Source organism: Protobothrops mucrosquamatus, unplaced genomic scaffold (assembly GCF_001527695.2).
Source record: "Protobothrops mucrosquamatus isolate PMUCROS unplaced genomic scaffold, P.Mucros_1.0 scaffold2588, whole genome shotgun sequence".
NCBI lineage: Eukaryota > Metazoa > Chordata > Lepidosauria > Squamata > Viperidae > Protobothrops > Protobothrops mucrosquamatus.
In genome coordinates, this window is record NW_015388644.1 from 13,705 (window position 1) to 34,969 (window position 21,265).

Below are 21,265 nucleotides of genomic sequence, written 5' to 3' on the forward strand. Positions count from 1 at the left end.
TGGGCTGGGATCCCACTCTGGGGTATTTCAGAATAATGGTACTTGACTCCAGAGGATCCTTGCCAGGGTAATCTTTCAGGCTGGTGTTAGCAATGTATTTTCTATGGCCAGCCCTTCCAACAGACCCACAAATTACAAAATGCAGTTGTGAGAATGCTGGCAAATATAAATAACAGGCATCCTGTAACATAATAGAGCAGTGCTAATTTCCTCATACCGGTATTAGAGCTGGAATTAAAATAGCACTACCCTATTCGGATTGCAAAAATCCAGCTATCCTTTAGATGGCAGTAACAAGACATAGAAAGTGCTAGTTGATCGCTGCCATCTAGTGGTCATCTGAATTGTTACAGTTGAGATATGGTTTTGTAGTTGTGATTCAGTGATAAAACCACAAAACCATGTTTTTCATGGCCTGCCTGACATCATTTGGAAGGGCTGTCAAATACCAACTCAGAGTTCCTGGAAAAGTTTGCTTGTGCCCTCAGTCATAGTATCCCTGGCCTTCTTTTATCTGCTCTCAAATTTTCTAACCATCAAAATCTTCTCTGGGAATCTTTGCCTTCTCATTGTGTGTGCAAAACATGTAAGTTTCAGGTTCATATTAATGTTTGCAACAGCCGTCTGGTTTCACTTGATTGACAAATGAATTGTTTGTTCTCTTTTGTGGTCCAAGCTCTTCCCAAGCATTTGCTTTAGTAACCTGGTTGAGAGGCATCACTTTTTCTTTGTTCAGCCTTTCAGCCAGAAGTTACTGTTGGAAAAACCAAACCACCCTTTAATTCACACGTTCCAGTTTTCTAGGTCACCTCTGAGAGAAGTTTAAGATTCTGGTTCTCAAGCTCTTTAAATGGATTCAAAATAGGTACTTGATATGGAAGCAAAGCAAAGGAAAGGAAAAATATTAATCTATTTGTCTGCATTTTGAGATGTTTGTGTTTTAAAATCCTTAAACATTAGATAGGTGAATTAAAACATTTCCAACTTTTTCATAAATTGTTAAGGTCTTCATGTTTTTAAAGTCTTTTTAATGGATGATACACATTTACTGATTTTATTAGTCTGTAGTGTTTCACTGCTTAATTTGTAGTCTTTAACTGTTTTTAGACTATTGGTGAGTTAAGTTTGTTTTTTATTTGCATTTGAAATATTGTTGTGTATAGCAAATACTTGCGTATGAATTTGAGCTGTTCTGGAAGGAGGAAGGACGATTTCGCTCTAACCTTTTTCAGTGCAGTTGGTCCCACCGTCCCCCTTCCACCCATTCAGCCTCTTCAGTTGAGAGGCACTTTGCCTTTTCTTGCCCAGAAATGCAAAATTCAGCAGATATCACAAGAAAACCCCCGAGAACGCCCTAAACAGAGAAATCCTCCTTTAAAAGCGTGCCATTAATTTATGGAAGGAGACCGGCACGCCGCAAGACGCGGCAGACCATCCTTGCGCCCCTGGCCGCTGGGGACAGGTCAGGAGAAAATACCAGGATCCCAAAGAAGGTGGGTGAGATCCTCTGTTGGGATCTGGGATTTTGGCAGATCTGCAGCCAGGCTGAGTGGTCCCTGCCCCGAATCTTTAGGTGCCTTAATGTGGGGCACCCAGGGGCCTCCCAACCCCTCTCCCCCTGCTGCTGCTGCTGCTGCTCACCCAGGGGTGATCCAGTGGCTCATTCCAGTGATAAAGAAACGTGCAAGACCTAAAGTAGGTGATAACAGTCCTCTGGAAAGGTTCCTTTTCCTAGATAAACACCCTCCCTCCCTCCCTCACTTTCGGGGTTACTGTCGGTGTCCCCTTCTAGGAATTCCTCTGCTCTCCTTAAAGCCCCCTCCCCCCACTTCTTTAGCCAGCTCTTTTTCAACTGTCAGCTCATTACACAGTTGCCTCTCCCGTTTAAGTTGTCAAAGGAGTTTCCATCACTTTGTTCCTTTGGGGCAGCCTCCCCCATTGTGCTCCCCGGACACCCAACGGGGCCGTTATTAACTCTCAGTTAATTATACCCCCTTCTTCCTTTCAGCCCGGGCCAATCCCGGGGGCAGGTATGCGGCCGTCCCCTCGCCTCCATCTCTGTCGCTGCCCACAAAGGGATCAATGAAGACGCCTCGCGCCCTGTCCCCCCCGTCGGACACGCCCAGCCCCCCAGCCCCAATTGCCTTTGCGGGGGGAGGGAGGGAGGGCGGGAGGCCCGGCTTTGAAGTGCTAATCAGGCCGACGAGCGCGCTGGCCGAGGGGGCAGAGCCAGGCTCCGCGGCGCCTCCCGAGGCTGCCGGCCCTTCTCCTCTGCCCGGCGCTGCCGGGACCCTGGGGTGGGGCGGGGTGGGGCGGGGTGGGGAACACCACGGCCGGCCGAGACCGGCCCGCCGCAAGGCGCGGCAGACCATCCTTGCGCCGCTGGCCGCTGGCTCGGACCCAGCGCCTTCCCGGCCGAGCTGGAGGCTGACCCGGGTCAGGCGGTGCGCTCGCTCCTCTTTCGCGGAGAAGAAGGTAGGTGGGAGGGTTGGGAAGCGTCCCGAAATGTTGCCGGAGAGAGGAGGGGATATTCCCCCCCCCAAAGAAGGAGAGACAGTAAAAGGTCGCTCAGGCAGTGGTGGAAATGAAACTCTGCCCCCCTCCCAACAAAGGCCGTGCCCGGTTTGCTAATAAGGGCCCAACTGGGTCGGGGGAATCTTTGCTGGGTTTATGACTGAAAGGAGGAAGGTGGGGAGACTGTTAATGGCTCGGAAGCTGTAATGTAAGAACAAAATCAACATTAATTTCCTTTTGTACATAGTTTAGGAGTTCTTTTACCTTCGGAAACTGTTATCTCCAGATGGTAAAAGAAGCATCTTGGCCCTGTGGGCTCGAGGGCAACCTCCAAATTCACTAATGGCACAATACCTCAACTCCCCCCTCCCCCAACGCCTCCATCTCCTCCTCCTCCTCCGGCTCAGCTGCGGACGGATAAGAAGCAGGAACTCCCCAAAGTCAGCCTAGAAGACCTGAGCCAGTAAGCAGAGAGAAGATGTAGCCTCAAACGGGCAGCTGAGCCTGGCAAAGGGCAGGAATAAAGAAATACGTCACAGGTGAGGGTGGAGCGTTCCTGGTAACCTTAATCAAACCATCCTGTTTCTTGAGGAAAATAGGATCGTCTTCCTTGGATTGCCCAAGTGCTGCAAGAAGGGACAGCGTGGGCTCTCCTGGACTTTTATTTGGGGAGCTGAGGTCACTGTGGGTGGGTTGGGCAGCCATAGAAACCTATTTAACAAAGAATAAACAAACAGACGCCGGCTTTGTCCCTGAAGGTTTGATATAGTCTGACACCTAACACAAATTCCCCATCTTGGAATTCCCTTTGAAGTGCAAATCTCATGGCTCTCCGGATGGTTTGGGCTTTCTGCTTTTTCTCCAGCACCTCTTTTTGTCACCCTTTGCCTCCTAAACAAGGTGAAGGCTGGCACGATCTCTTGTGCCATCCGGCTGGTGCTAACAGCAAAGCCAGCAATGGAAGCTGGAGAAAAGCGGCGCCTGATACTGCAGGAGAGCTGGCCCGCCCTAAGAAGGAAGGCTCCGAGGAGGTCGCAACAAGGGCGAGAGGACCCCAGTCCAGGGAACAAAATCCAACCTGCTGTTGCACAACCCACCTAGAAGGCCATCCGAGTGAGCCTTCCCAGGTCCAGACCGCCCGGAGACCGGGGGGGGGGGGAACAATGCGACAGTCACACACACCCCGCCCCCATTTCTGCTTCTCTCTGGCGATAGTCTGGATTTGGGAAACGGGCTCCTGCAGTCCTAATTTGGAACTTGCGCAGGGCATCTTCCCAGCGGATCCCATTCCCGACGTTGATGTAATTGCCGCAGTGGCCATCAGAGTCCCCCGCTCTTGTCTCCCAGAGCAGGGCGCGACACGACGCACCTCTAGGAGAGGGAAGGGCACACGCGTTGTTGCTGAGGGTTTTCTGTGCAGACGTGAAGCTAATGATGCTGTAAGCACCACTGAGTTTCTTCAGCTGCGGGTGATGAAACCGATGGTGTCATCGCCAGAAATTTGCTGGAAAATGTCCACTTCAGTCATAATATCAATGTTAGGCTGATGGGATTAATCAGTTCATGTTAACACGGTGATTATCCTAAAGCAAAGGAGGAACATTTCAAAAGAGCGATCCAGACTGAGAAAGTGAGGCAAAACTGTTTGGGCTTCCAGAGAGTTCATGGTTGAATTATCACAAAAGTCTCTTTATCCAAAGCAGATGCTTATTACGATTAATTTAGTGTGAAAAGTGAACCAACATGCCTATAACCAAGACTGTCTCCTCAATTATGTAATAAGACACCTCCTCATTATATCCACCACGGATGATTGTTATTTTCCTAGGGGCTCTATAGCCACAGTTTGCCAAAATCCTCCCCCTCCTCCTCCTCCTCCTCCTCCTCCTCCTCCTTCCAGTGTTTTCGATGGTATCATACTTCAGAGGGTAAGCCAAATGACCAGTAACAAAAGAATTCAAATAAACATCAAATTAAACAAACAAAAAAAAAGAGGCATTGTTGCTGTCTCTGTTCTGCTTACCCTTTTCTCCTCCTAAGAAACGGTGGGCCTGCCCCCCCCCCCCGCAGAGCAGAGCAGAGCAGAGCGAAGGGCCCTTCAGCCGCCTTCTCCCCCCCCCATACACACACACCCCCGCCCCCGTCACCCCGTGCGAGCGCAGAGCCCGCTTCCCTCGCCCCTCTTGCCCCAGGGCCCCCCCCCTGCAGGGCTCGCAGCTCAATGATCTGCCCTTTGGGTGGGGCTCCCCGGCCATTGTGAGGCATCCGCAGCGGCTCGGGGCTACCGTGAGAAGAGCCAGCCTTGGGCTGGGGAGGCGGGGCAGATGCCTGCGAGACGGCCCTGTCCCGGGAGCTTCTGGCCCCCAGAGAGAGGGGACCCCTGGAGCCAGTGGGGGGGGGGGTTCCCACGACGCCACCTTGCCGGGAGAGAAGGCAGGAGGAGACCGGCGCAGGCAACTCGTGTCTCCTGTACGGCAGCATCCAGTAGGGAGACCGGCAGCTGCTCCAGGGGTCAAAATCCAGGGGCCGGAACCCCCCGGCCGGCCCTGGAGGCGCCCCGGGCTCCCTCCGCCTTGCCAGGTCAGGGGACAAACGGCCGGGTCGTAGGGATGGCGCTTGCGGTACGGAGACGCTTTCGGCTCGGGGATTTTTTTCCTTTCAGCTCCCTCTAGTGGCCCCACAAGCACAGGGACCCTTTTCTCCCCCCCAACTTGAATTCAGGGAAAAAAAGCTTCGGGACACCCAGCCCCCCCATTTAAACTTGCAAAGGGGTCTCGGGGCCCTCATCTTTTATTTGCAGCTCTGGTCAGCGCTCAAGAGACCCCCCGATCCTTCTCCAGAAGAAGAACCCCCTTGGGTGGGGTTTCCAGAGAGACCCTTTTCGGAGACCAGTCGTGGAGGGGGAGGCAGGCAGAGGAGACGTTCCCCTCCGGCTTCCCCAGGCCCCGGCAGAACAGGGGTGGCCTGGGGACAGGAATACACTTATTTTTGAGGGAGGAGGCAGCCTTTCCTCCTCCTCCTCCTCCTCCAAGTGACAAAATTTATGTCTAAGGATGCTGAGATTTCCATGTGTCCAATCACACTTGGCCAATAAAGAATTCCATTCTATTCTAATTCTGTTCTATTCTAAATTCTGATTGGAGATATAAATATTTCAGTGACAGAATATGTGTGTGTGGAGAAGGACCAGGGACCATGGATGATCCAACTGATCGATGGAGATGGGTAACTGAAGAAAGAGTTTGGTGATCTCAGGCTCTAAATGCAGAATTCTGGTGGAATTGATTCATGAATACTTGAAGTTTGGAAAAAACCTACAGCAAAAATAGAAACATTTAAGATCTTTTGTATCCTGGCATATTTACTTCTATTTTGTATTTCTTAACTGCCCATCTTCCTTGCATAAAGTCTGTTACTGATTTATATATGTACATAAAACCTGATGTATGTTGAGCAGGGCACGAGATGGTTCCACCTGCTGAATCCAACATATGAAGGAAGACGTTGTGCTCAAGCAGCCTTAATGGAAGTCTAGTGCAGCCTCACCTCATCCTGATGATTCTGCACGGATTTGGTGTTGTTTGTGGAACTGAAAACAAAACCTTTCTAAACCTGGAATTGGGCCAGAACTGAGAGCAAAATTAAAAAACGCTTGCCTCTTCTCCCCATTTCATCTTGCAAGTGGCAAAATGTCTCCCAGGCTTTTCATTCTTTGTGTAAAACGTCTGTACTTAAAGTTGGGATATCACCATAGTGAAACACACAGTAGAGAGTTTTTTCTTGCTGCAGCTTCCTCTTCTTTCGGGGTGTTGTTGAGGTTCCCCCTTGGGAATGCCTTGGCATTTTCCATCCCGCAGGTGTGCATTTCATTCCTAAGCAAAGAACTCTGTGCCTGCTTAACGTACCTTTACTTTCAGCCTGTTTCTCTAATCCTTATCTGTGTAATGTTGATATATATATATTTTCCTCTTCTAAAGTAGCAGCTCTCCTTTGTGTCCCTCAACCTGCAAATTCAAAAGGCAGTTTCTCCACATCTTCGTCCAAGACACAAATAAAGATATGGAAAAGCAGTATGGGAAGCCTGCTTGATGCAAAAATGGATTGTGAACACAAGTGTGCAAACCTCTTGGAAGCGAGCCAGACCTCCTGGGCTGCTTCCATCCATTTCAAGAAGACTCTGGAGTACCAGCCCCATGCTTCCCAACAGAGCCCACGAGGGTCTTGTTTCTTGCCTGCTCTGCACAAAGTTCAGGGAGTTTGATAAGCAAGATGTTTGCCAGCTTTCCTGAAAATAATTGGTTTTCACTTCTACAAAGTTAACTCAGCTTATTTTGAACAGAACTGCATCTGATATTACTGAGAAAAGAAAAAAAAAAACTCCTAACAACGTTCAAGGATTGTTTCTTTTGCTGACAAACCTTGATTTCGAGGGAGCAGAGTAAGCCATCTGTCTCTAAAATAAATTTTAGTATTAAGATTGACCATTGCCAGCTAATCTTCCCATGCCAGAAAAGTACGGAACAAATAAAACACAATCTTATTACTGGATCAGGGAAAAATAACTTGGTTCCAGGAAGAGAGTATGCCAATTGCTACGACTGGTGTCTCTAAACACCGGGGATCATCACTAAAGCAGTAAAGCGTAACTCCCTGGGATTGTATGTTATAGTTTACAAAAAAAATATATAATTCTTTGTGCAAATCAAAGCCAACATTTCTGTTGCTAAGTGAGAATTTAAGTGAATTTAGTCCCATTTTATGACCTCTTACCACGTTAAGTGAATCACTGCAATTGTTAACTTAGTAACACGGTTGTTAAATGAATCTGGCTTCCCCTCAGACTTTGCTTATCAGAAGGTCTCAAAAGGGGGACCCCGGGACTGTCATAAATGTGAGTCAGTTGCCAAGCCTCCGAATTTTGATCACATGACCACGGGGATGCCGCAAAGGTGTGAAAAACGGTCATAAGTCACTTTTTTTCAGTGCTGGTGTAACTTTAAAGGGTCACTAAATGAGCTGTTGTAAGTGGAGGACAACTTACAACTTAACAAGACAAATCCCCGTAACCAAAGATGCTGCGCAGCGCCCCCCCCCCACTCCGGTCCCCCCCCACCTGCTCAGGAGGAGGAGGAGGAGGAGGAGGAGGAGCCCACCCCCACCCCGGGGGGATCGGGGACGGGGGGGCGGCGGGGGGCTTCTCGGCCTGCCCCCCTCCGGAGCGCCCTCGCTCCCCTCCCCCACCCCGAGGCTTCCCCTCCCCCCGCCCGGCAAGAGGGCAGGCCCCTCCCCCTTTGGGCCGGAAGGAGCGGGGGGGGGAGAGGGCTGCGAGTGGGGCCCCTCCCCCTCCCTCCCTCCCTCCCGGCTGTCATGGCGGCTGTCATGGCGGCGGCGGCGGCGGACATCACGGCGCTCTTCAGGGCCTCCGTGAAGACGGTGAAGACGCGCAACAAGGCGCTGGGCGTCCCTCCCGGAGGAGCCGAGCCGGCCGCCCTGTGGCCCAGGAGAGCCCCCGGGGGAAGGGGAGGCTTCTCCGCCCGGGCCCGCGAGGTGGTGAGTGTCCGGAAGGGAGGGCCGAGGGAGGAGGAGGAGGAGGCCCCGCAGGCGCCCCGGGCTCGCTTAGGCCGCTCCGCCCGGGGACCCCACGGGGCTGGGGAAGGCCGGGGCTGCCCCTCGGCCCTGCCCGACCCCCCCATCGCCCCAGCCAGGCGGGGCGTCCGCGGAGACCCCGGGGGGGGAGAGAGGGGGGGGCGAGGGGGTCTCCTCCTCTTCCTCCTCCTCTTCCCCCTCCTGCCGCTGCCGCTGCTGCTTCGGGGGAGGCGGGCGGGGGGCTTCGCTCGAGGCCGAGGGAGCGGGGCCCGGCGGGACTGGGCTGCGGGGGGGGGGAGGGCGCCGGGGGCTCCCTCGCTCGCCCCCTCGGCCTCTCTTTCTGCGGGGGGGGAGGAGGAGGAGGAGGAGGAGACCCACCCCCAATAATCCCCCGGCCCGGCCCTGGAAGAAGGCGGTTCCCCCGCATCCCCCGGGGGGGGCTGGGGCTGGGGCTGGGGCTGGGGGCGGCCGAGGGAGGGGAGGGGGCGGGNGGGGGGGGAGGAGGAGGAAGAGCAGGAGCGGCCTCTCCTCCTCCTCCTCCTCCTCCCTCCTTTCAGAGCTGCAGGAGGCCTCCTGTTCCCACAGCGGGTGGCCCGTTTGGAGGGGGTGGGGGTGGGGGGGCGCCAGGGGTGCCGGGCCGGAGCCTGGATTTGGGCTCCTGGGGGCCCTGCCGGTGTCTCTGCCAGCCCAGCCTTTGTCAATCTGGCCTTCGCAGCCTGGCCTTCTGTGTTTTTTTGTGTTGGAGGGTAGTGATGTGCAGAATTTTCCAGCTTAAAAGATTTTAAAAGTTCTAAACGTTCCATTTCCTGTTCTGATAACTTTAGATTTCTTTTATTTATTATAAAAATAATCAAGGCGGCAGTGCTAAATGCTCCTGCTTTTTTCCTCCCAAAGCAACCAATAGGTGAAACCGGCTCAGATAACCCCCAGGGTGGTCACAAAGCGGGTGGTTAACAAATTCAGAACATCTGTTTTGAACTTGAATTGTTCCAACTGTTTCTCATGTGAGCTGAGATACTTTCCACCTTCCTGTTACGGGAAAAGCCGATACAGTTCGTGGAAATATAATCGCGGGGTCCTGCGATTAGGACTATATGCATAGACTAAAATCACAGTCCCTTACGTGGTTAGTGAATGGTGTACTATAGGTGCATGTTGGCTTCCTTAAAAAGCACAGGATAGCCTTCAAGTATCTTCTTTCCCAAATCCTGGACTGCCTCTTCCAAATGCTCAGTTCCAATGAAACACCCCATTTCCTCCTTTGCCTTGTATGCCTGCGTAATTTGCAGGCCGTGATCGGCTTCCTTGCTTCCCTTTTCTCACTGCTGTTCCCTGTGCTTTCCTGCATTCCTCCTGTTGTCCCCATCGGCACCCTTTTTTCCCAGGAAGAGGATGCTGAGGAGGTCTTGGCAGCCCCTAAATGGCGTCTGTTCCATCAGCCTGTCAAAACTTGTGATAAGGATGGACCTGCTTTTCTTTTTTTCTCCAGCCATCACTCCCTTTTTTTGTGTTTGTCAACCTTAAAAATCTCACTCATTACTGACATTTGCAGGGTGAAAATACTTTTGATAAATATTTGAATATGCCATTCTGAAAAGTGTGATTTGCCAGTAGAGATTTAACGTGAGATGTGATGGGTTTTATAATAAGAGCAGATTGCAACTGGTGTTTTGCTGTACTGAAAATAACAGTTTCATTTCCTGGTTCCTGCCTTTCCAGGGGCCAATGTTTCTGTGTGTCCAGAGGAAAGCAGAATCGGATTTTACATAGTTACTATTTGCAGAATCACAGTACAGCTAGTCCTGGACCTTAACCTGTAGTGGTCACGTTTAGCGACTATTCAAAGTTACAACAGCACTGAAAAAAGTGACTTTTGATTGTTTTTCATACTTAACGACTCTTGCCGCATCCCCCGTGGTCAAATTCAGACACTTGGGGCAACGGCATTCCGAGGTCATGTGATCACCTTTTGTAACTTCCTAACCAGCAAAGTCAATGGGGGGAGCCAGATTCACTTAATGACCGTGTTGCTAACTTAACAACTGCAGCGATTCATTTAACAACTGTGACAAGGAAGGTAGTAAAATGGGGCAAAACCCACCTAAGAAATATCTCATTTAGCAACAGAAATTTTGGGCTTGATTGTGGTCATAAGTCGAAGACTTCCTGAATGCTTTTTTAAGTTTGCAAAATCCACTTCGAGAGTCTTTTGGTCTTTGAAGACATCCCTCCTGCCCCTCCCTCCCTCCCTGTGTGACTGCTGGGTTCCTGGAAAAAGTTTTAGTTCAGGCTCTCCTCCATTTGTTCATGGCTGAAGTCCTATTTATTCTGGTATAACCATGTAACTTAAACAATGCGATGGAATTGCTTTATCGTGCATATTTTTCACATGTATCTGTTATTTGTGGCAATATCCTAATTGTTATATCCCTTATTCATGGGGAATATTTTGAAAACCTAGCATAAAGAAGGAAATGTGCTAAAATTATTCTTTCTAAAGAAAAACGCCCAAAAAGCAATAAAGCTATAATAACAATTAAGTTATTGGATTCTGCAATAAAGTACATTTATCTCAGATTATTTAAAAAATAAGAGCCAATCAGATTTAAGCAGTAAATTAAATTGTGGCAATGCAGAAACACTGTTTAGATATGCTATACAGTCTAATAGTTTTGGTGCCTGAAATAGTTTGACTAGAATTATAATCTTTATGACCGGTTTGTTACATTCGTATGGGAACAGTAATTGTACAATCCATACAGTGTAGTCAGAAATTTGTTTTTGTAATTTGTTTCTGTTTTGAGTATAAAGAAATGACATATACCACATGAATTCTGTTCAGCGATTTGAAGCAACAGTTCTTACTTTATACATTTTTTTTAAAAGGTGCCTCTATTTCTGTTTGTTTTGCAGCAATTTGCCAGATATATTTATTTAGCAGGTTACTGTTTTCTTCACAGGGCTGTGAAAATGCTCCACTGGGCGGCCCTGCCCTCAGAGCTTAGGCGGCTGACTGTCAGAAAAGGATGGCGTATTCAATGGGGCGGCCCTCCTGCCCGCCTGGCCTTCGGACCAAGGGAGGCCCAGAGTAGTTCTTGTGATGGGGAAAAAAAATAGGAGCCCAGAGTGCCTGCTTGGCCCTTTTTCACTTTTTAACAGGTGGTTTTAGCAGCCTGATTAATTTTTATCTGGTGGTTTATTATTTCATATTTTAAAGAGGCTTTTAGCTGAAACCAGCATGTCTCTGAGCCCTCGTTATGAAGAGAAAATGTATCAGTACGGATTGATTGCAGTGGACATCTCAGGCCATCGTTTGAGACAGACAAGGCTTTACTTTGGTATGGTGGAAAAATAGTTGAGTTCAGAATTCAGTATTAGTTGTTACCTCTTTATAATTTATGCTTGAGGATGCCATACGTAGCTTAAAAAGATAGCACGAATAACCCAAAAAGATATGATCGTAATACAATATATACCATTATAACATAATAGTTAAAAGTAGACTAAATAATGCAGCAAATAAGAACAGCAGCAATTAAATGGTGGACATAATCAGTAATTTTATCGAGAAAAGACTGACGAGCATATCTTCATTTATTATTTATAAATCGTATTTACACAGCCGCCCGTCTTACAATCAAGTCACTCAAGTGTTCGTGTAATTTGATTCTAAAGTATACATTGTGGGAGACAATTTTTGTAATGTGTGTCTGATTATCTGTATTTTATATTTCTGTGAAAAGAATTCACTCCCTTTCCACTATACTGAATGTTTGTAAGTCTTTGCCATTGAATAGTATCAAAGCATCTCACGGACCGGAGCCTCTTCACATTAAAGGGGAGCTGAGTGTGAGTAAATAAGGAGCTCCAATTTTTGGTGCTTGTTTAATGTAAATCGTGAACAAAAGTCCTCCAGCATGTTGTGCTCCAGTGTAAAAAATAAAAAACTCGGACTCCGTAACCAATGCAGCAGCAACACAGATGGGTAATAATTGCAGCCCAGACCCTTCCTCTAATTACCGTTAATGTCTAACTTTGCCATGGGGGGCTTTTTGACCCACTGCTTCACTGCAGACTTCTTCAATAACACTTGGTGGCTTTTATTACACGGCTCTCCTATTTTAAGTCCCACCACAACATTTCTGGGTGATTTAAGTCTGGATTGTATTTTGGCTTTCACCAAATGCCGATTTGATTCTTCTTCATCCTCTGTGTTCCGTAAGGGATTGTTATCTTTCTTGAAGAGTTCACGTGCTTCGGCTGAAGCAGGGTAGATGGCCCGATGCTCCGAGGGGTTTGCTCACGCATTGCTGGAATCGCAGTGCCGCCACCTTCGTGCACAGGATGGCCCAAAACTGTTGTGGAATTCATTGTTTCATTTCCACTGGACGTTAGCAGCTTTGTAACCCTTTAGAAAGTTTTCCCTCCTCTCTTATCTGTGTCCATGGCGTTTCTTCCTGATGTTTGAAAGGGCCACAGCAAAGGGCTCCTTGGAACGCTAAGGGGGGGGGGAAGCACCGGGGCCCCTTTTGGCTTCACTGCCCTCTCAGGAACCCCATTTTTAGTCAGTGCCTTTCCAGTGATGGACTCACGATGGAGAGGCTTATAGATCAGATCCCCCGCTGCTGTTTTGAGATTCTCCGTGGCATTTCAGGGCAATTTTAAAGTGCAGTTTTGGAGTGGTTTTGACAGGACGGGGAACCACGAGAGAGATTCTTTGCCGTTCTCAGTCTTTTCTCTTTCAAGGCTGCGGATGGGGTGAAACCCCAGAGCTTCAGAAATTGCTCTGTAGTGTTTTCCTGGACTGATCCGGCATCAGGGACTTTGTAATGAAGGCCTTCAGACACGCCCCTTGAACCCGTGTGGCAAGCCCTGCATTGTGACAAGAGGGAGTCAGTGGGGGATAGGGCTGACCCACCTCAGCCCTCACACATCTGCCAAAGGTAGCTGAAGCAAGGGAGGAGGTTTGATTCCTTGGTCCTGGGGGGGCCAAGCTGGCAGGCTGGATGACTTTGTCTACGAATACATGAAATGAGCACCGAACTTTGGGGGAACTTGCTGACTCAGACTCTGGTTATGTATCGGCAGGACCTCAAGAGGTTCTGGTAACATTCAGTATAAAAGATATACAAAAAAAATATCAGAGGGTGAATATTTTTTTCCACAGAACTGTGTGCAGACCGGAGGTTTCCCCCTCTCTGTACTGGGTCCTGTTTAAGTTCCGTAAAAAAAATGAGACCTGCCTTTGTGAAGCTCCCAGGCCAGACTCATTTTTAGCTGTACGTTCATCTTTAATGTCTCTGGGACATTCATTCGTGCGTGATCCTGCGGGCGAAGCACCCCAGGCTGGCCTGTGTGTGTGTTGGGAGATTGTTGTGCCGTCAGCTCTTCTCCGGGGCTTGCAAGTGGCCTGGCCTTTGGATGCCGTCTTTTGCAGTTCTCCTGCCTGCTGATACACGTGAGTAGATTCAGGACCTTTGAATTTGCAAGGCGGACATGTTTTCATTGTGAACCACTATCACAAAGATGAAAATGTGTTGAGAAGAACTCCATAAATGAGACTCTTCGGGTAGATTCTTCCCTGAAGCTTGCTCTTTTATGTTCCACAGAAACATACAGAAGCAATTCCATTTTTTTAATTATTATTATTATTATTCAGCATCAGAAAATTCTGTTTTTTGTAGAAGAATGTCCTTTGGCAGCTCATTCTTTACCGTTTACCAGTGCCAGAATTTTTTACAACGTTGACACCTGGTTACCTGTTTCTTCCAAGCATTGTCTTTGTTTAAATTTTAAAGCTGTATTCTAGGCAAACTTCATTCCTTGTCTCTCTTTAAGACCTTCCACACAGACTCGGTTTATCTTGGCACAATTTCTGTGTTGGGTGAAGGAGGAAGAGCTGTGAGCTGTGGAAACAAAAAGAAATATCTCAGATATTTTGCTGAGCAAAATTTTCAGATATATAATTCCAAATCTATTTAATACTTTTCCATTACTTTAAGTTTCACTTAATTTAGCTGTTTAAAAACAATGAGATGTCAAAGTTGTAATATTTGGAAGTAGATCTTAAAGATATAATGACATTTCTTTATCCTGAATTACATTATAGAAAATCCTATGGGAGGGAAATATTTTCTCAACATAGCTCAATCAAGTGTGGCATTCAAATTCAGTTATTCAACTAAATATAATATATGCAACTTTGTGTTTATGTTATGAATTTCTGAATTTGTTATTTGAGTGTTAATATCAAATTTGTGTTTGTAAGGAAAAGGAATTTCCTTTTCCTTACAGGTGGCTGTCGGGTTTCTGGATCCTGGAGAGATTTTGTAGAAATAAAATTAAAGTTAGGATTGAAACCTTATCTTTTTAAACTTGAGAGCTAGGAACTTGATAAATGTAGTGGGATTTTATTATTGGATGGATGGGGAGTACTTTCTTATATTTTGGCCCTGTCATCGGCAAAATTTCTCCCCAGATTTCCTTTGGATTTGTTGTTTGGTAGCACACTGGCATCCTGTGTTGGATATAAGATACCATGTTTCCCAGTTTGATACAATAGATCAAATGAAGTCCCTTTGTGTTAAATCACAAAGTAATTAAAATGTCACCTTACTGTACAGTTTGTATATATCAATGAGTTTGAAATTTCTATATTCTTTTCTCTAAAGTTCAAAGTTTTTTGAAAACTAATTGTGGCAACAGAGTGCTGAATGTCTCCTTAGCAGTTCTCCCTACGGACTTCTTGTTGTTTCAGTTAAATATGTCTTGCCATGTTTAAACAAGTCTCTGCACTTTTTTCCCGCATTGCGTCCTTGGTTTTGCAGCTCTAGCAAACATGTGAGGAGATGAAAATAATGTGAAAGGGAAGCATGAAGACAACCTAATGATTAGCACCAAAACAAATGTTTAATTAAAAGAAACGTCATGCTTAAAAGCCCGAATGCTGCCTTTTGGAAAGTCAACCCTGTTGTGGGACGCGCAAAGCTCAGTGTCCTTGCAGTAGAGGCAGCTCTAGATGACGAACTGGAGCTTGCATTTGCAAGTTGGAATGTCCTGCAGATAATTAAGTTGTGGTCAGGCTTTAGAAAAATACAAAGTTCTCGAGCTATGATTTTGTAAACATGCTGCAATAACATTTCTTTATATTTAACAGTTTCATATAGAAAGCTGATACTCTCACAAGGCATTGATTAAAGGTAAAACATCAAGCAAGAAAAAATATTAAATTAGAACTTCAGTTAGGATGTTGACAGTTGGCTTGTAATATTAAACAGATGTGCATGTTCTTGATATAATCCTGTTTCAAAACTTCATTGCCAAGATCTGAAAGAAAGAAAGCTACATGATTTTTTATTAATATTGAAGTCCCTTTTACTTTTTGTCTTTCCCTCCTTTTTTCCCCCATGGAAAGGGGGGTGTTAAAAAAGTTGTGTTTAAGAACAAATTTTAGCAGGTAGAACAAAAATGCTACCTGTCATCTACGTAGTTTATAATAAAGCTGACATTTGCTATTAAGGTTAAATTCTTGTGTGATTGACAGGGGCAATTTATTGGCTTAGGGTCTGAATGTGTTCTTTTGTATTAGTTTATGAGAAGATACTGAAACTCCCCTAAATTATTTTCTTGAGATGAAGGTTGAGGCAGTATTTGTAAAATGAAATGACTAGCGACGAAGTTATTTTTCTTTCATAACTGTTTCATCTTTTCAGTTTTCATTAAAAATTCAAATCTACAAATGATCCATCAAATCCTATGTATTCTCCTTATCTGCTTCTAGGTGATACCATCTTATTTCTCCACTGATAAATAAAATTAGTCGCTTTAGCTTTGTCGTGTCATAGCCTATTTTGCATTTACTCCTCTTTATTAAAGGGGTCTTAAGGCCGGGGGAGCCACACCAGCAGGTGTCCCCTTTCTGCCACTCCTGGAGAATAAACTCCTCATCGTACCTCGTCAAACACACAACTGAAACCCTGATGGGTTTGCAGAGCTGGTTTAAAGATTCTTGGGATTTTGGTGATGAAATGATAAATATAAACAACCACCTATATATCGGTAATGATTCATCTTTTAATCAACATTTTATGTTTCCATTAAATGGAGCATCGACCCTTGTTCCTCCATAACAATATCTCTTGCTACGAGGGGGGGGGGGGCGACCCGAAGCCGTTCTCTGGAGCCCAAGGTGATTCCCACATTTCTGACCTCCCAAGTCTCTGGCTGAATATGGGACTCGTGGTTTGGATTCAGAGGGTCTCTTTGCTACTTCATGAATTTCTCCCCACTTCATGAAAGTATTGCCCTGATTACAGATTTTGGCACTTAGCAGGTAGCAAACGCCCACACGTCCAGGTGTTCATGTGTGTGCTTTTCTTCCATTTTCAGCAGGTATTGGGCTGATTATCTGAATTAGCTTGTCAGGTGAGAAAGAGAAATTTATTTATTGATTAGATTTTTATCCTGCCTTTATTACTTTACATGTAACTCAAGGCAGTGACCATATATAACATTGCTTCCTCCCCCTCCTCCTATTTTTCCCACAAGAGATGGGCTGGGCGGAGAGAGAGTGTCCGGCCCAACGTCACCCACCAGCTTTCCTGTTTCAGGCTGGACTGGAACTCGCCAGCCCCTCCACCACTAGGCCAGGCTGGCCTCTGGCCTCTACCTCAGAGGTCCTGGACTCCGGTGGCTGGCACTAGCATCAGTGGCCTTACAGGGCCGTGGGTCGCCATCGTGTGCTGCTGCATAATAGAAGTTGGCTCACTTCACTGAATTCTTTTAAAAATTTAGAGGATTTTTTTGTATGAAAGATTCACACACGCACACACCGCAGTGATGCCGATTCTTCAGCACGTTCACCTCTTTGCAGAATGGGCAAAGGAGAGGAGGCGGGCACCGCTGGCACGGGTTTATTCTCTGCTGCGTCCAGCATTTGGCCCTCTTCACTTGAGCCACAGACACACACACCCCTCCGTAGAGCGTCAGAGAAATCCTGTCGTTTCAAGTTTAATTGTGGCTTTGAATCTATCTCTCTTTCTCACTGGCTGTAACATCACGCCGGGTCCCTTTCGTTGAGACTTCTGCAGGCGTCCTTCAGAGCAGACTGTCTGGGCGCTCCTGGTCCTGGGTCTCTGTGCACCAGACTTCCTGCGCTGCTGATTGCTGTTCGTGGGGGAATTATTATTGGCCAAGCGTGAATGGACACGCAAGGAATTTGTCTCCGGTGCAGAAGCTCTCGGTGTACATACAAGCAACAAGTGATAAATCACGATCATAATCATAAAATACAATAATCATAAACCCTAAGATACAACACTCAGTGATAGTCATAGGATACTAAATAATCAATCAATCAACATAAATCATACTAGGATACTAAATAAAACAATATAATTTGTAAGATACAAGCAACAAAGTTATAGACATAAGAAAATAAGGAAATAGGTAATGGGAAAGATGAGAAGGATAATAGTAATACAGCCCTACTCCATGGTTTGATATCCTAAAGCAGTGTTGTGGGAATTAGTTGCTTACCATAGTGATGGCACGGGGGTGGGGGGAAACCGTCCTTGTGTCTGGTTGTCATGGTGTGCAATGCTCTACAGCATCTTCTTGAAGGAGGAAGTTGAAATTCTTTATGTCTAGGAGGTGAGCGCTCTGTAGATATTTTCACAGCCCTCTTTCTGGCTCCTGCGGTGCGCAGGTCCTCAGTGGAAGGCAGGCTGGTTGCCATTGTTTTTTCTGCAGTCCTAACTATCCCTCGAAGTCTGTGTCTGCCCTGTGTGGTTGCAGTGCCAAGCCAGACAGTTAACAGAGGTGCAGAGGGCAGACTCCATAATTCCTCTCTAGGACCCTCCCTGGGCAGTCTGAGCTTTCTGAGCTGGCACAGGAAGGACATTCTTTGTTGTGCTTTTTTGATGACATTTTTGGTGTTAGGTGTCCATTTTAATTCTTGAGGTATTATAGAACCCAGAAACTTGAAGGTCTCTACTCTTGATTCTGTGTTGTCTAGTATTGTAAGAGATGGTAGATATAGGAGGGCTTCTCTAAAAATCCACTATCATTTCTACAGTTTTGATTGTGTTCAGTTCAGAATTGTTCCAGCCCCACCACAGGGCTAGTTGTATGTAGTTTCGTTGTTGTCTCGAATGAGACCAATCACTGTTGTATCATCTGCAAACTTCAGTACTCTAGCAGAGGGATCCTTTGAGATGCAGTTGTTGGTTTATACAGAGAGAAGAGAAGTGGAGAGAGCACACAAAATCCATTGGGGGTCCCTGTGCTATTAGCTGAGCAACTGTGTATTGTTGCAGTAATTATTAGATTATGCTCATGCTAAAATAAAAGGCATTTTTTCTCTAATTCCTATGCCTATTTAATAAAAACATCTTTTTTTAAAAAAAAAAGACAATTTTGAAAATATGTGGGATGTAGTAATTAACCTACATGCATGTATGTAATACTAGAAAATGAGCAACTTATTACATTCAAAGGGAGATCTGATAGGCTGAAATTGCTTAAAACATCAGTTATTGAAGATCTACCCTGGGGATTTTAAGAAACCATTTAACAGATGAAAGTATATTTTGAAAAGTCTGACCTTACAGCAATCATAAAATGAATGCAAACAGGGCTTCTTCCCCCCGAAACGCAGAGAGGCCATCTGTGTCTAATCCTGTAATTACAGGCTGAGTTCAATTACCTTTTCAAACTTGGAGCAGACAGGAGACGAGGCAGCGAATGTGCAGAGAGCTTTGTCTAGACCTCCGTCGACCACAGTCCAAAGGAGGAATTCAGATCTAACCGTATTTAGTGTGCTCAGTTTGGTTCGCTGTTCATTTGTTGATTCATTTTGCTACCATGTTTTTGAATCTTGGAAACTTTTGTTCTTGAGCAATCTCTCAAGAAAGTGACGGAAGCAGCTCACAGAGTGGGACTTAAGGGTTTTGTTTTTTTTTAAAGCTTTTTAATTTTCAATCATATATGGTTTTCTATCCCTATTTACTAAAACTGTGGTCTCTGGTGTACATTACATAATAAGCTCATTAAAACATAACCAAAAGGGTCCAGAGGGCTCAGAAAAGGAGTCAGGAAAAAAAAACAAACCAAGATCCAAAGAGCTTCAGACACCCCCCCCCACCCTCACCCCCACCCCTTCGATTGGAATGGGACAACTCACCAACTTGCCACGGGACAACATGCTGTCGGACAATTTAACAATTCTATTTAATTATTTTAATATATATATATATTAATATTTTATATATTATTTTATATAATATATTTAATAATATTTTATATATTAATTTTTGCCATTCACATTTCATTCTGTCCCTCCTCTTGCATCCTTTCTTTAACGATTCTATTCCTCCGTCTCTTTGATATTAGGGTGACTCTGGTCCCGCGCTGAGTTTTTCCTAGGCCCCTCCCAAACAGTTCAGTTCAAAGTGTGTGTGCTTACAGGCTTCACAGAGACATTCATTTAGATACCCATGAGCAGCATTGGCCCTTGGAGTGATCCAGATTATGCAGCGGCACAAAAGACGTCTTGCGACAGCATTATAAGTCGGATGGATCTTTACTGTAAGCAATATAAGAGTGAATGCAGCCAAATCTACCAGCCGACACACGCCTGGCAGGCAGGAACTTCTCCCTGAGGATGGGGGGCCCCGGCGGAAGAGTGAAGCCCTGGTCCCCGTGACCGACCCAGACGGTGGTTTAAATCTTTTGATAAGAACGGTCAAGAAAAAACGCCCTTTGTGCAGAATTAAGTGTGCCTTAGCCATTGGGCTTCAGCAAGGTGCGACTTTAGTGGGACTTTAGCTGGAAGCCAACGGGGGCCTCCTACCATTTCATGTAAATCACAAAAGGGCAACTTTCAGCAGTTCTTTGTTTGTTCCCATCCCCATCCGTGCAAAAGAGCTCGAAAATTGAGCTGCTGGGAGGCCAAGTGCCCAGTAACAGGAGCCCCTCCAGCACCCAAAAGTCAAATCCGGCTCCCAGCTAGACAAAAGTTGTGCTTCCCCCCCCCAAAAAAAATCCAGGCACATATACCCAAACGTAATCTCATAACCTGCGGATGGAACTTACTTTTAAGTAAGCATTCATAAACACAAACAGTTGTTTTATAAAAATCCCTTCCAATCAGTCTTCCCCTTAATGAGTGTTTCATGTGGTCGGAGGGAAATTGACAGAAGGAGAAAGAGGTCAGCTTCAGAAATTACCATCATTTTGTTTACTTGATAGGGTTTTAAATTTATTAAGAACAAATGGAAAGGGAAAGAAAGAAATGGATATATAATTTATTGAGAGTAAAAAGAAACTAGGATATATTTATGTAACAGCACAAATGAAATTTAATTTAGTAATTGAGAATTGTTGTAAATCAAGTGTATTTAATCAGTATAAAGTCAATTTCAATAAACATGTACTTTGCCTCTTTCTTAAAAAAAATACTGTTCTTAGCATTTCTCACAGCTGCTTTTGTGTTGCATTTTATGAGGTTTTGGATCATTGTGTGAAAATATAAATATTAACCGAAGTTCTGATTAGAGTTGGGCAATGAAACAAACAAGGGAAATATTATTAAAATCAGATGTGTCTCATATCAGAATAGAAAATGGGCGAGGGCCAGTCTGTGTGTCAGGTTGACATGGCGCAGCTTTCATTTATTGTTTCAACTCTGAAGGAAAGCTTGTCTTCACAGCCACACAGGCCAACTTCCTTTTATTTGTGCAGACCATAATCAAGTAGTAAAGCAGGCCAAGTAGCTTACTCAGAACCAAGCAGGCAGAAGGTCGGACCCAGGCAAGGCGCCCCAAACGGGCCTACAAGACGGGCCGAGCTCAGTGGGCCTGGCGGTGCGGGAGATGAATCCGGGGGGGGGGAGGAGGAGGATGGGCAGGTGGCCCGAAAACCTTCCTCTTTGCCTCCCTCTCTAGTTAGAGAGCTGGGCGAATGAATGAAAGGAGCTGCTCCCAAGCTCTGCGCTTGAGGGATGTGCGCTTCCGCCATGGGATGCAGAGGGAGAAAAGAGAAAAGAAATCAAAGATCAGCAGCCGAGTGCTAAAGCACAACCGGGAGAGTTTGGGTAGAAAACTCGCTTTCCCAGAAGGCTCTCTCTCTCTCTCTCTCTCTCTCTCTCTCTCTCTCTCTCTCTCTC

The 21,265-nt window shown here is 46.1% G+C and overlaps 1 protein-coding gene across 1 annotated transcript in view; it reads left to right on the top strand.

Annotated features, from left to right (window-relative positions):
• Positions 1–7,881: 7,881 nt before the first annotated feature.
• STX18 (syntaxin 18) overlaps positions 7,882–21,265 on the top strand; it is a 25,192-nt gene continuing 11,808 nt past the window's right edge. Inside the window, exon 1 of the mRNA XM_015825301.1 lies at positions 7,882–8,064. Coding sequence (XP_015680787.1) covers positions 7,882–8,064 — 183 coding nt within the window. The remainder of the gene's footprint in view (positions 8,065–21,265) is intronic.